We start from the raw sequence: 13,302 nt of genomic DNA, 5'->3' as shown, positions 1-13,302 counted from the left end.
AATGCCTCCCACAAGAGCAAAGCTGTGCTTGGTGGCACCACGCTGGGCCCATGAACCATGAGTTGTGTGGCTGACACCTTTGAACACTTAGAGACCTTAGGTCTTTTCTCACCCCTGTGACTGCCCAGGCTTTACTAAAGCCATGAAAACTCACCAGGAAATAGTGCTGGGCTTTTATGGCAAGGTTTTAGTCAGTCATGGAGGGGCTCCAGGGGTGGTTTCTGTGAGAAGCTGTATGTGATGAACTGGCTGCAAATCCCTGCAGTGCTGGAGGGGAGGAGGTAGAGAAAACTGGGAGTGAAGTTGAGCCCAGGAAGAAAGGAGGGGTGAGAGGAAGGTGTTTTAAAATTTGGTTTTACTATCTCATTATCTAGTTCTGATCTGATTATTAATAAACTAAATTAAATTTTCCCCAAGTCAAGTCTGTTTTGTCCGTGACAGTAATTGGTGAATGAGCTCTCCCTGTCCTTATATTGACCCATGAACCTTTCTTTACATGAGCCTTTACTGTATTTTCTGTTCCCCATTCTGTGGAGAAGGGGAACATTAGAGCAGCTTTGGTTGACTTCTGAGGTCCAGCTGGGGTCAACTCATCACAGAAGGAAACCCCAAATTCACCCACTGATGAGACGTCCTGTCCATCTGCAACATGTCCTGAGCCTACACATGTAAACACAGACTCCTTCCCTGGGAAAACAGACTGCAGCAGCCATGAGCATGGCTGTCTTCAACTCCGTGTTTGAAATAAGGAAGAGAGGTGGGAGGGAAAAGTACACAGGCTTCTTAAGGATCTGGAAAGGCAAGTTGTTTCAGTTTCCCATATGGCATATGGGAAGTGGTGGAGCAATGTGTCTCCTAACCAGAGGGACTAAAGAAGCCCTTGATCCCAGGGGGAGCAGTGGGGGAGAGGAGAAATAATTGGTCTTCACTGTTTTTTTAAAACTAGGGCAACAAGGTGATTATGGACTTTCCTGATGCAAGAAGCGTTTTCATCCCAGACCAGCAGGAGTAGGATGGAAGGCTCACTTTTTCCAGGTCTGAAGGAGGGTTCACAACTCTGCCCGTGTGATGGTTGTAATTTTTCCAGTCTTGTATCATTTACTGAGTTAAAACTGGTGTGAAAGACAAAAGAAGCTGGGCAGATCAGGATCATTTGCCTAAGGGGAAACGAGAAGGTGACGGCCATAAGATACAAAGAGCATTCATTTCTGGGCTCAGCACTTCAAAATATCTTCAGACTCGGCTCACATTTTCCATGGCAGGCCTCTCTTTCCTCATATGTTGCAGAAATTGGTAGGTGGAAAGGGACACCTCAAGATCCTTAGCCCAAATCCTTTAGTCACATCAGAGCTGATTCCAGAGCTACATCAGGTTAACCAGAAGCATCATCTGGTTTTATTTGCCCAACAAGGCAGCGTTGTTGGTCACTGGCAGCCAGAGCTGTCCAGATAGGTTTGGCATCCCTTTCACAATCACAGCCTTCAGAAGGTTTGCTCATCACTCTGGTGGGCCCAGGTCCCACCTGTCTGGTGATCCCTGCCAAGGAGCAAGGGGTCACTCGCTCATCCAAGCCAGGACAGCTAAAACCTCATAGGTGGCTCTACCTGCTCTCTGCACTGGTGTCAGCGTTTGTTTTTCCAGACCACACAAAAAGGCCATCAGAAACAGAAATTATCAGTCTAGAGGGATGTTTAGCAGAGCCTGCAAGAGCACAATGGCGACACCTCCACAATTCCCTCAAAGCAAGCAGACCTGGAGGAGGAAGAGGAGAAAGAAGGAAATCTCCGGCGCTGCTTGGCTGGCAGGACCAGATCTGCTGTAAGCCTGCAGCAGGTTGCATCGGAAGCAAGGAAGGGACAGCTGAGGGAGTTCTGCCCCCAGCTGATGAGGTTACCAGATGGTCACAGGAATTAAATGAGTGGAGAATTAGCACAAGCCGAGAAAGGCAAATAAGGCCTGGAAAAGGTATTATTTCTGAGGAATCACTGGTGAAGACAGGCTTTTTTGTTACCTGGATGACACCAGCACAATACGACTGATCTCACTGTGGAAGAAGAATTAATCTGAAAAATTAATAAACCTGCAGGCTCAGACACAAACTAAGCACACAGGCAGGCTTGATATGATGCACAGTGCAAAGCCCTGAATTCTCAACTTTTTCTGGAAACCTATGCAACTGCTTGCTGAGCTCACCCTGTCAGCCGGAATACCACTGGATAGAGAATGGATCTTTGCAGATCTACAGGAAAGGAAGAAACAGTGTGATTTTCTACTGTGTTACCTGTAGCCCTCACCTCAAGTCAGAGATGATGCCCTGCAGGTCACCAACAAGGAAAAAAACCAAAAACCACAAAACAAAGCAGATTTTTTTTTTCTATTTCTGTATCTCTAGCTGTATCTTCTAACTATTGACAGACAATGATAAAGGTGTTCAATAAAAATGAATAAGATGGAAGAAACAGTAGAAACTTTGGAATCAAGGGGCCCATAGAGATGTGGAGAAGCTGTCTGGCAGCCCCTTGTCACTTCCCTCTATCCTGCAATATTTCCCTCAGAGGAAAGGAAGGGTGGCTGCTCACATTGCTAGTGCTGGCCTAACAATCAGCTGCTGCCCTCACTTCCTTCTGGATGACTGCCTGGATAGAGCCAGTGGTACCGGTGTTGCATCTACATAGGAAGCAGAGATGGAATTATGCTTCCATAACTTCTCATTGGCAAGCACATTCCTCACTACCCCTAGCCAGACACTGCAGCAGTGGTGGGGAGGAAGCATGAAAACTGTAATCTGCCTGTGCAAGAGACTGCATCATCCACTGATAATTTTTGCCTTCAGTACCGAGCAGTAAAAGCTGGCTGCCGAGCAGAAAGTTAGGGGAAGTTCTGAGGGCCTGCCCAAATCTGGAACAGAGACTGGAATCTAATTTTTTTCCCCCCCCTTTTAAATGGAGCAATGCTGGGCATACCAAATTGCAACAGCGCAGCTCCGAGGTCGGCACAGACTGGAGCAGCCCGTTGATCCCAAGGTGGGAGCAGGGAGGGGTGTTGCAAGTCACTCGCAGGCAGCAGCAACCTGCTCTTGGAACGTGGCTCTTGGGGGAAGGCGCCCAAGCTGGCCGTGGCTCCAGCTGCCAGCAGCTCCACCAGGGATGGGCGCTGGGGCGAGGTGCAGCGTGATCCCAACCCGGGAGGCGCCCACGGGTAGCGGGGGCTTGGCAGCAGCTCTGTCCCTCTGCGCAGCCCTGCACCGGCGTTTGGAGAAAATGACCGCGGATGCTTTGCGGATGCCTCTGGAGACAAGTGCTGGCGCTCCCAGTGCCTGGTCCGCTGCTGCTGCCGCCGGACAAGCACAAAGCCGCTGACGCTCCCACAAAAGTTGGCATTATTTACAGCTCCCGGGGCCTCGTTGCGCGACTGCCAGAGCACGAGTTTAAAAGAGAAGAAACGCGAACAGCAGCTTTAAAGGTCTGCAAGGATAAAAAGACGAATGCTTGCCAGCCCTCCCCAAGGCAGCTGCTGGGACAAAGAACTGAAGCTCTTGCCTCCCAAAACACTCCCCGGTCGCTCGCTGCGCCTGGTGCCGCGTGAGTCACGGCTGGAGCCAGCCAGGGAAGGGGCCAGCACACGGTGACAGCAACACCGGGCTGCATCCAGCAGCTACAGCTCGGCTTCCCTTTCCAAACCCCTTCTGCCCAGTGCTGAGGCCCAACAGCAGGTTCTAGAGGTTCAGGAGGGCCCTGGAGCTTCGTGCCGTGTTTGTGCCGGCGCGGCAGGGGGAAGCAGGAACCCAAACACGTTGCCCCAAGGGGCCCTTAAATAACCAACCCATGCCCTTCCATTAACCTCGGCTCCCCTCTCCACCCCACCGCTGGGCAAGCCACCCCCTCTTCCCACAAGCCGACTCCCACCGACCCCTGCAGGATGTGAAGACACAGCCATCCACGCCAGCGATCTGAAACATTTTTAAACGCTTTTATTTACAGTGCTTGTTGAAAACAATATATATATTTATAATCTATCATCCTCGTGATGTCTGTGCCATAGAAAACGCTGTGGCTATATTACCTTTAATTTACAAAAAATGGTCACAAGAAAAATCTGAAGGGAAAAAATGGAAATCAAAGTTTGGTCCCCAATTGTTTCTCTCGTTTTAAAAAAGCCTCCAAATTAAAAAAAATACACAGCTCAGATGAAATTCATATATAAAAGCAACCCTTACCTTCCAAAAAACTCATGAGGGCCAGCTTGCTGTCATGTAAACTTGGAAAAAAAACCCCGAAAAGCTTAAAATAAATCCTGTCTCCATGTGTTGCTTAATAGAACCAGTATTTGCTTGTAATATTCTCTGTCTCTCAGGGTTCAGCGGGAAAGCAGATGAGAGGAGGCCTAGGACTGGGGAATGCACCATGAGATCTGTGCCCACACCTCCCGACTCAGGGAGGAGCTCTGGCAGCAGGGCCGGGGAGCAGGAGCTCTCAAGAATCTCATACCAGTGACAAAAACAGGTGGGCAGGTGACAAGGGGATGGGAGGTGCTCTGCCTCGTGAAGCGCCTGGCAAGGCTGTGTGCCCAGGAAACCACGAGACTCTTGAGGGAAGAGGAGCACCGGTAAGTGGGGCGCAGTGAAGGGACGCAGGGGACTGGGACAATTTCAGTTGGGGAATGTCATGGACAGGTTAGGTCTTTGGGTGAGGATGGAATTGCTGTCTTCCCTGTTTGAGAACATTTCTAACCTTTCCTCATCTGAGATTGTGTGAAGCCAGAGGCTAACGGGCAGTGCAAGCACAGGCTGGAATGGAGGAGGAGAGATGGACGGAACAGGGGAGATGGGAGGGGAGGACTCAAGCTGAAGAGCCGTTTTCTGTCTTCTGTCTCTTTGGATCCACTTCATCCTGCATCAGCCACGGAGAGGAATAAGAAGTTATTTACCATCTGTCACCACCCTAAGGTACATAATTTCTCCACAAAATTCTTAACTGCTGCTCTTTCCTCCATATGGAAATCTCAGTTAGGCCCACCCTAAATCCACTCCCCTTCTAAAGCACCCTGGAGTGCCTGACACAGCTGTTCTGCTGGCCCTGGTTAAGATGTGGACAGTTCCATTCAGAGGGACACCACACCCACGCTGTTACTTCCAGGAGGCGTAAGAAGCCGAGGCTCACACCACTCCAGACAGACCCCGGGGTCCACCCTTCCAAGTCCCATCTCCTGGCCTGAAGCCCAGAAGACACAGGTAGTTGAGAGGTCACCACAAGCACAACCTCCAGCACCTTGACTCTCTCTCACCTACTCAGCACCATAACTGCTGGTGGAAGGACCTGGATCCTACAGTGATTTACTATCCCCTTGATACATCAGATTTGTTTACCCATCTGCTGCTCAACGATGAGACCCGAGGCCAATTTGAGATTCTCAGCAGCAGCATCCACATGGACTTGATCAACAAAAAGCAAGCAGCCTCATTCCTTCTCCTGACCATTATTCTCACACTATTACTCACCTCTTCTTCCTCTGCAGATCGTTTCTCTGCGTGGCCATCCTGCTCTTGCCCATTCTCATCTGCATCTAAGCACAACCAAGAAAGGAAAATCACGAGTTAAACTGAGGCAGCATTTGAGGGAATGTAATCTCACAGTCAAGAGGGCTCAGAGAAGGAATTTCCCTCCACAATCCTCTGCTCCCCTGCAATCTCCTATTCCTTCAATTTTCCCTACCTTCATCCTCATCACCACCATCTTCTTCATCCACATCATCAGGATTTTCTTCATCATCCTCGTCAGCTCCGTTCTCCTCATCCTGCATGAAACAAGTTGGTCAGAGCAGGAACTGGTGCCAGGATGACATTTGCACATTCTCTTTGCTACAATTTCCAAAGCTCCAGCCCCTTCAGGTGTGCATTGAGTGCACTGTTACTCCAACACCGTTATTCCCACCACCCCTGCTGAACACTCCTCCCAACCAGCTTTCCTTCACAAAGCCGATCCCCAACAACATGAACCTCCGTGTTTCCCACGAGCTGACATCCTGATGAGCTTGAGCTGCCACCATCCCTCCCAACAACCAAAGCATCTCTGTGATTACAGGCTAATGACTTAGCCGAGGCTCATGGTACATCTGCTTCTAGATCCCCCCCGACCTCCATCAATCTGTGCACTCCCTCACTGCTCTTCCCCCCACCTTCTCCAACACAAGCACTTTGTGCACCCCAGGATATCTCAGCGGGTACAGGACCCCATCTCGAGGGCCACATACACCCACTTGTTCTCAGCTCCATTCCCTCCTTTGACCTTGTTTTCTCACTGATGGGCTGTGCTGACTGCACTGAGTCCTTCAAGGCTCATTCTCCACAATTATCCAAGAGCTCATTTTCTCTTTACCGCTGTGCTAGAGCTCCCTTGATCTGCCCTCTTTCCTATCTCCCATATTCCCTTCATATTCGGTACCCACAGCAAGCACAAGAACCTCCCTGACGCTGCCAAATCTGTCTCTCAGAAGGGCCTCACCTCTACTATCTCCTTCTTCTTTTCTTTGTGGACTGCTTTCTCTTCGATTTTTTCCTTCTTTTCTTTCCTTTCCTATATGGGAAATGAGGTGCGGGGGGAGGGGGGAAAACCAACAACATTCCAGCGGTCAGCGGCAATAAAAGACGGGGATGCCTAAACAAAGAAGGCTTGGAGGAGAGGCGGAATAGCGGGCAAGGAGACATATTAGGCGTTAAATCCGCCCGCCTGACAAAGGAAAACAGCAGAGAACGCGCGTCACAGCTACTTTTAGCCCGCACTCGCGTGTGGAAACCAGAAGTAGCACGGGAGCGTTTTAACGATTTATTTAAGAAAAAAAAAAAAAAAACAAAAACAAAAAAAAACGCAACAACCTTGCCCGTAGGATCGAGGCGTTTCCGGACCTCTCTCTCTCGCTCTATTCCACCCCACCCTCCTCCTTCCCCCGCCATCCGAGGGCCCGCGCTTTGTGTCCACACAACTTTCCTCCTGCTCCGCCGTGACACCGCTTCCCGCCCCCCCCTTCCTCCCCCCCCCGCCCCGGCTCCGAGCGGAGCCGAGCGGAGCCGAACCCAGCGCGCGCCCGCGCCGCCCGGCCAATGCGGGGCGGGGGCGGGGCGGGGGGCGCGAGGGCCCGCGGGGGCGTCCGTCCCCCCCCCCCCCCCATCCCCGCCCCGCCCCCGCCCCCCCATTGGCCGGGCGGCGCGCGAGGGGCCGCGCGCGCCCCCCGCTGCCGGGGCGCCTCACGGAGCCCGCGCCCCCACCCCCGTTCCCCCGCCGAGCCCGTTCCCTCCCCTCCCGCCGGGAGCGCGGCCGGTTGCGAGGACGGGGAGGGGGGGGGGGGGGAAGCGGGTGGGGAGGAAAGTGTCTCACCTTAGCGCTCAGCTCCGCCGGTGCCTCCTCGACGCGTTTTTCCGACATCCTGGAGCCCCGGTTGCGAAGAGGCCGGGGGGAAACCGTGCGAGGGAGGGAGAGAGCGAGGAGGGGGTCAGCGGCGGGAGGGCAAAGTCCCCGCGGTCCGTAGGCGGCGGCAGGATCCTGCCCCGGGGGCCAAAGTACCAGGGTCTCCCGCGGTGGGGCGATCCGCCGGGGCAGGGGATTTATACAGCGCCGGTGACGAGGGAAGGAGGGACCTGGGGAGGGAGGAGAGAGGGACGGGAGGCGGAGGAGGGAGGAGAGAGGGACGGGCCGCTAGAACAATGTGCGCTCCGCCGCGGCCGCCCGGCAGCGGGGGCTGCACCGCGGGTCCCTGCAAGGCGCCGCACGGCCCCGTCGAGGCCAGCTGAAGAAAGCCCGGCTCCGCGCCGAGGTGCTGCGGATCCGACGGGCAGCGTCCGGGAAGGGAAGCCCAGTCCTCCGCCCGCAGCACACGGAGCCGCCCGTACAGGCTGGCTGGCTCTCCAGGAGGAATCCGGGGGAGGCGAGAAGCGACGCTGCGGGGCCGTGTGGGAGGGCAGCGCTGGCGACACGCGGCCTCCTGCCTGGAATTTTCCACTCCAGCTGCCCGCCCTTCCTCCCGCTGGAAGCGCTCCCGGCGGCGGGGCTCCTCCCGCCCCTCCCCTTCTTCCCTTCCCCCCCGCGCCTGCCCGGCTCTGGGCGCTTTTCCCGCGCTCGGCGCGCGGCGAAGAGAGTGGGCGGGGCCTCTGCCAAGGGTGGGCGGTGCTTCGCGGGCTGAGTGGGCGGGGCAGCCGGCGGTAGCGGGTGGATTAGCAATCCTATCCCCCGGTCCCCATATAAGGAGGGGCTCGGGCTGGGGTGCCTGATTGGGCCATTCAAATGAGCTCTCTGCCTGGCAACAGGTTTCCCATTGGCTGGCGGCGGCCGGCGGGGCGGGGGTGCGGGGCCGTTTGGTGCAGTGCGAGGCGGGAGGGGCCGCTGGCACGTGGGGCGGCGGGAAGGCGCGCGAGGGCGCGGGCGCCACGCCGTTCCGGTCGCCGTGGCGCGGACATTATCCCACAGGGCTCGGCTGCCACTCGCCCGGGACCGACTTCCCGCTCCGGGCCACCGGCCGGGCTGCGCTCGGCGTGTAACGCTGACCCCTGCCCTCTGCCCGCCCGCCTCGAACCCGGGCTCTGTCAGACACTAGCTGGTGCCTCTCCGGGCTGGGAAGGATCACCGCCTGACTCCGAGTCTCCCTTCAGCCAAAGGTCTTTCCTGCAGAACGGCAGGTGGTCCCTTGCAGCTGCAGGGATTTGTTGCTAGCGAGGCAGATGCTTCAGCCCGTTGTTTATCAGTTTGAACAGACTGGGATGACTAAATTCCCTTCACCTTTCCCAGAAGGTTTATTTTGTCCTGCTCTTAGTCACAGGCTCATACAAAAGAAAAAAGAAAATAAATCTGCACGTTTTCAGGCCTGCCTACGTACAGAACTAAGCAGGCGTGCACATGAGCACAAACGGATGTACAAGTGTACGCATTCTCGCAGGTACAAAGCCAGGTTATTAATCCATCTGTTTGGAAAATGCATTAGGGTACACAAGCCCTTCTTGTCCTTCAGATACAAACTTAGCCTCTGTGCAAAGTCAGGATTTAGAGCTGGTGCTTTTGAGTCTAATGGAATGTATCTCAGTTCAAGCATTTAACAGCAAAAGCCATTGGTATCCATAGAACAGAGGGCATTGAGTAGGTATCTCCTGAAGGGAAGTATGAAAGAGATTGGATAAATTATAATCTGTGCGACAGGGAGGTAGAAGGTCCCCACCTTGTCATCTTGTCTCCTCCACAGTTACAGCTGCTTCTCTCATGATCTGACTGATTGACATTCTTCCCAGCTACACACAGTGCAGAGTGCCTGCCCCAAAAAACAGTCCTGTAACTCAGAAGCACAGATCTAGACTAGTACCAAAATAAACCAAATTATGAAAATGCATGCACTAATTTTTTCCCCCCTACTGTTCCACAAAACCCATCTGGCCAATTTCTCGGGTCTAGCTGCTATTAGCATTCCAGCTCTGGTTTGGTTCAAGTACCCCTCCTTCATCTTTCTCTTTTGCAAGAAGAAAATCTTAATTTCTAGATATACACCTAAGAACAGGACCCAAAAAAATCTACAGGGTGGCCAGGTGTTGTTTCTCTCTGCTTCTGCTTGCCAGAAGGTGCATGGCTCATTGCTCTGCTGTTCTCACCAATCTAGGATTTTATCCTTTTCCTTTACACACTCAACTGCTGAAAACACAAAATTACATCGACACATATCCCTTGGCAAAGACATCCCCACATTAATTCATAAATAGGCCTTGACACAACATCCTAGAGGGGAGAAAGCAAAGGATTATGTTCGGAGATGTTCCCATGCCCAAAGCTCCGTGTTGACACAGGCTGCGCACCCACAGATGCAAATAGACAAACACTTGTTTGTGCAAGGGGAGCTTGTTTCCAGCAACCTGTGGGATGGAGCTGTTGGGTCAGCACTACAAACTGGCATGGCAGCAGCGACCTCTCCTTTCCTACCCAGTACTTGCAGTGTGCAACCTCACATTGTCCCTCCCACACTCCCCACCATGTCCCCTTTGCAATTTTTACCTCATCTGCTGCTTCTTGGCATTTGTCTCCTACCTGTGTTCTTGGCACCATTCTTCCCATGGCCCTCTCCCTGCTTCCCTTTGTGTCATCCTCTATCTTACATACAAAATTCATCTAACATCCTATCCTTTGTTTTTCACATATCCCATTTTGCCCTGCATGATTGTATCAACTATGCTTTTCCCCCCAAATCCAGCGTGAAACTCTTCTTCATTCCTTGTGACCTGCCTGTTTCAGCATTCTGACTCTTCTTTCCCTTTGGATCCCAGTGGTGAGATTCCTTGGGCTTCCAGTGTGCAGCTGCTTCCCTCAAGCCCTGAGGCTTTGACTGTCTCACCTGGCTCTTCCCGGTGACTTCTGCTCCTCCACCTGATATGTGCCACTCTGCATTTCGCCTGCCAGATCGATCTGCAGCTTTCCTCTGCTCCTCTCTCCCATCTGTGCTTTCCCCTTTGTTGCAAACGCGAGTACACTCATTGTGCGCTCTGCAGATGCCAGTCCCTGCTCAGTATGTTCTGTAGTCTTTGTCTGTAGTTGCTTTGCCAACTCAGCAGAATATATTCCATCCTTCTCGGGGATTTATGTCCTTACACAAAACGAGGGCGGTGCAGAAGTTACATGACGGATCATTGTATGGAACAGACACTGTCCATGTCTGCCTGCATCCCAGACAACAATGGGAATGTAGTTTTCTCCATACAGTGTCACAATTTTGGTGCTGTACCCTATTCGTGCTTGGTGTTTATGTAGGTGTGTGCATGTGTCTAGGTGCAGTACATACCTATTTGTGTACAGAGGGGATATTTTCCCTTTTACATGCTTTGACTTTTTGTAGGAAGTATGGTACTTTTCTACTGAGGCGTGCGTTGAGCTTGCAGGCGTGTACCATCACACGTGAGCACGTGGTTGAGATGTGTTTGGGCTTTCATGCGTGGTATCTGTTCTGCTCCCAGCAAATGCGGGGTGAATGCACCTAGAAGCAATTATTTATGCATTTTGGTCTATTACCTTGCTAGTCATGTCACTGTGTTCTGATGGGGGGCAGAGGGGACGGTGACTTTTGTGTTTATTTTGAAGGCTGAACTAACTAACTATGAGCCATTTTCTGAGCAAAAAGCAAAACACAATAACTGGGTATTTTAAGAATTATATTTGCTGAGCTAACTCCTAAGTGGTTCCAAACCTCTTCCAAACTGTTTGCTGAATAACAAAAGAGCAGAAGGATGTGTATTTGCATTAAATTTTCTTAGATTTACATAAATTCAGAAACAGAGAATATCTGTCCTTCCACTTACAGCAAAACTAGCAAAATCTCAATGTGCAGAGGGAATATGTTTGAATGCATTTATGTATTTAACCCACGCTGTTCATCTTTCTGTACTGCGTCCATTAAAAATCCTGGCAGATAATCCGCTTTGTTCTTCTTTCACGATGCCGTATACTGAAGTTAAGAGGAAATGCCCAAGAATTCAACCACTGGCCAACTTTGCATTGGGAAATGGCTTCCTGAGAGGCACCATATTTAAATAAGCCTTGCCAGGAGGGCTGGGAAACAGGGTAGGTAACACAAGGAGAGGAAGCAAGAGGAGTAGAAGGGAATGACGAGGGGTGACACAGCCTGTCAGAAGACTGGGGAGGGACATTTTCAATCGTGATTTTTTGTGAACCTCTCTTTGCTAACGCAGCACAGATGGAGGTCGTGGTTCTCACTCACAGTGTGACAGACACACTCTTAACACGAGAACAATATTCTGAAAGTAATCGCTGCCACACAACGCAAGCTGTAGCCACCACAAGCTGGCTGTAGCATCCCAAATATGAATTGTCACATTTGAGGATCAAATCAGAAGCTGTCCTCCACTCAGGGTGCCCTTCATCTGAGGTCACAGTTAGTTGTTGGGTGAGGATTACGTAAGAGGCACAGATGAAGGGAACCAATGAGGAAATGGCTGTGGGCAGTTCTGACTTCTGGTAACGAGGATTTCTTTGTTTTCCAGGCTTCCACAGGGGCCCTGGAACATTCGGGCGCGTTACGAAGCTGTTTTCTGCCTTCCTGGCCCAAATGCTCGGTCCGTGCCAGCAGCAGGTAGCCAAGGCACGGTTTCTCACCGTGCCCTTTATTTACCTTCACCACGTGATGCTCACCTTTGAGTTTGCTTTTCGCCGTGCCGTGCCGAGCCGGCGCCGGGAATTCCCGGGGGGAACGGGGGCAGCAGCCGGCGGCAGCAGCGACGAGGAGGAGCCGAGGGCAAGCGGAGCTGCTCATCGCTCCGCGTTCTGCCCTTCGCTCACCTCCTCCGGGACGCCTGCTGAGCGCCTTCTCCCTCCCCTTACCCCCCGTCCCCCGCCGCCCCGCGGCACAACCTGGACAGCTCTACTAGGAAAAAAAAAAAAAAAAAAAAAAAAAAAAAAAAAAAAAAAAAAAAGGAAAAGGAAATGGAGAGACGTAATGGTTTTTATTCGTGGTGAAAAGAGAAGCGGCATAGAATAGAGAGTGTGAGGGTAGCAAGATGGGAGTCTTGTTTTTCATTCACAGCCCCTCGTTCCACTCGTTATTCTGACCCAGCAAATGGCCATCCCCTTGGAGCAAGTCGGGCATAACATGGTGAGTGCTGTGCAGAAACCTCTCCTACGAATGCTGCAGTAACAGGTCCTGCATTCCTCAGAACTGTGGCCTTTTCCATATTCCACAGAAAAGGTTGCCATTACGTTTCTCCTTCCAGGGTTTCACACAGCATTTGCCACCAGCATGACTCTCTGCAAGCATGGCTTCCTCAAGGTTTGATGAACTGACAATGGCCCCGGAAATGCAGCCTTTGGTAAGGTGTCCATGAGATGCAAGGAGTGCCTGTAAGGCTGCAGAAAAGGCTGCAGAAATACTCAGGGAGAGCCACAGCCTCAGCCCCCAGTCTCACAAACTCAGCCCTTGGGTTGCGTTTACAGAGGAACAGCATTAGGAACAGAAAAGGGATCTGCAAAGCAGTGTTTGTTCCAGACTCTTTTCTGCTCCTTTCCCTTCTGTGTTTGAAGGCAGCAATGCCTGACTTATAATTTGGAAAAACTGAGAGCCCTACCATCTCTGGGACATTGCAGGTGTGGGAGGCTCAGTAGTATCAAAGGGATAGCAATTTATTTTATCCCAGATCTGGGGGAAAGAAGAATGTAAAAAAAGAAAAAAACTCAAAGAAGATGTTTACGTTTCTGCTCTAGAAGCTCTTTACCTCCCTTTGCATCCTGACACTTGAGGTCAACTCCACACTCCAATCAAACACCAAGAGGTTCT

At 52.0% G+C, this 13,302-nt stretch overlaps 1 protein-coding gene across 1 annotated transcript; it reads right to left on the bottom strand.

Moving 5' to 3' along the window:
• Nucleotides 1-4,696: 4,696 nt before the first annotated feature.
• Nucleotides 4,697-7,985, bottom strand: PTMS (parathymosin). Its single transcript, XM_062513434.1, has 5 exons — nucleotides 7,371-7,985; nucleotides 6,501-6,572; nucleotides 5,712-5,793; nucleotides 5,498-5,562; nucleotides 4,697-4,889 (listed from the first exon to the last, which is right to left on the bottom strand). Exons 1-5 carry the CDS (start codon nucleotides 7,416-7,418, stop codon nucleotides 4,839-4,841), a joined length of 318 nt encoding a protein of 105 aa, XP_062369418.1. The 5' UTR covers nucleotides 7,419-7,985; the 3' UTR covers nucleotides 4,697-4,838.
• Nucleotides 7,986-13,302: the final 5,317 nt, after the last annotated feature.

This window comes from Cinclus cinclus, chromosome 2, assembly GCF_963662255.1.
Source record: "Cinclus cinclus chromosome 2, bCinCin1.1, whole genome shotgun sequence".
In the NCBI taxonomy this organism is placed as follows: domain Eukaryota; kingdom Metazoa; phylum Chordata; class Aves; order Passeriformes; family Cinclidae; genus Cinclus; species Cinclus cinclus.
This window is presented reverse-complemented; position numbering and strand designations above follow the sequence as displayed.

Bases quoted from the DNA above. Each gene is read 5' to 3' on its own strand.
- PTMS (XM_062513434.1), bottom strand. From the start codon at position 7,418: ATGTCGGAAAAACGCGTCGAGGAGGCACCGGCGGAGCTGAGCGCTAAG. The intron at 5,794-6,500 runs GTGAGGCCCTTC...TGTTTCATGCAG, and splicing joins AGAAGAAGGAGATAGTAGAG to GATGAGGAGAACGGAGCTGA. The intron at 4,890-5,497 runs GTGAGTAATAGT...TGGCTGATGCAG, and splicing joins GATCTGCAGAGGAAGAAGAG to GATGAAGTGGATCCAAAGAG.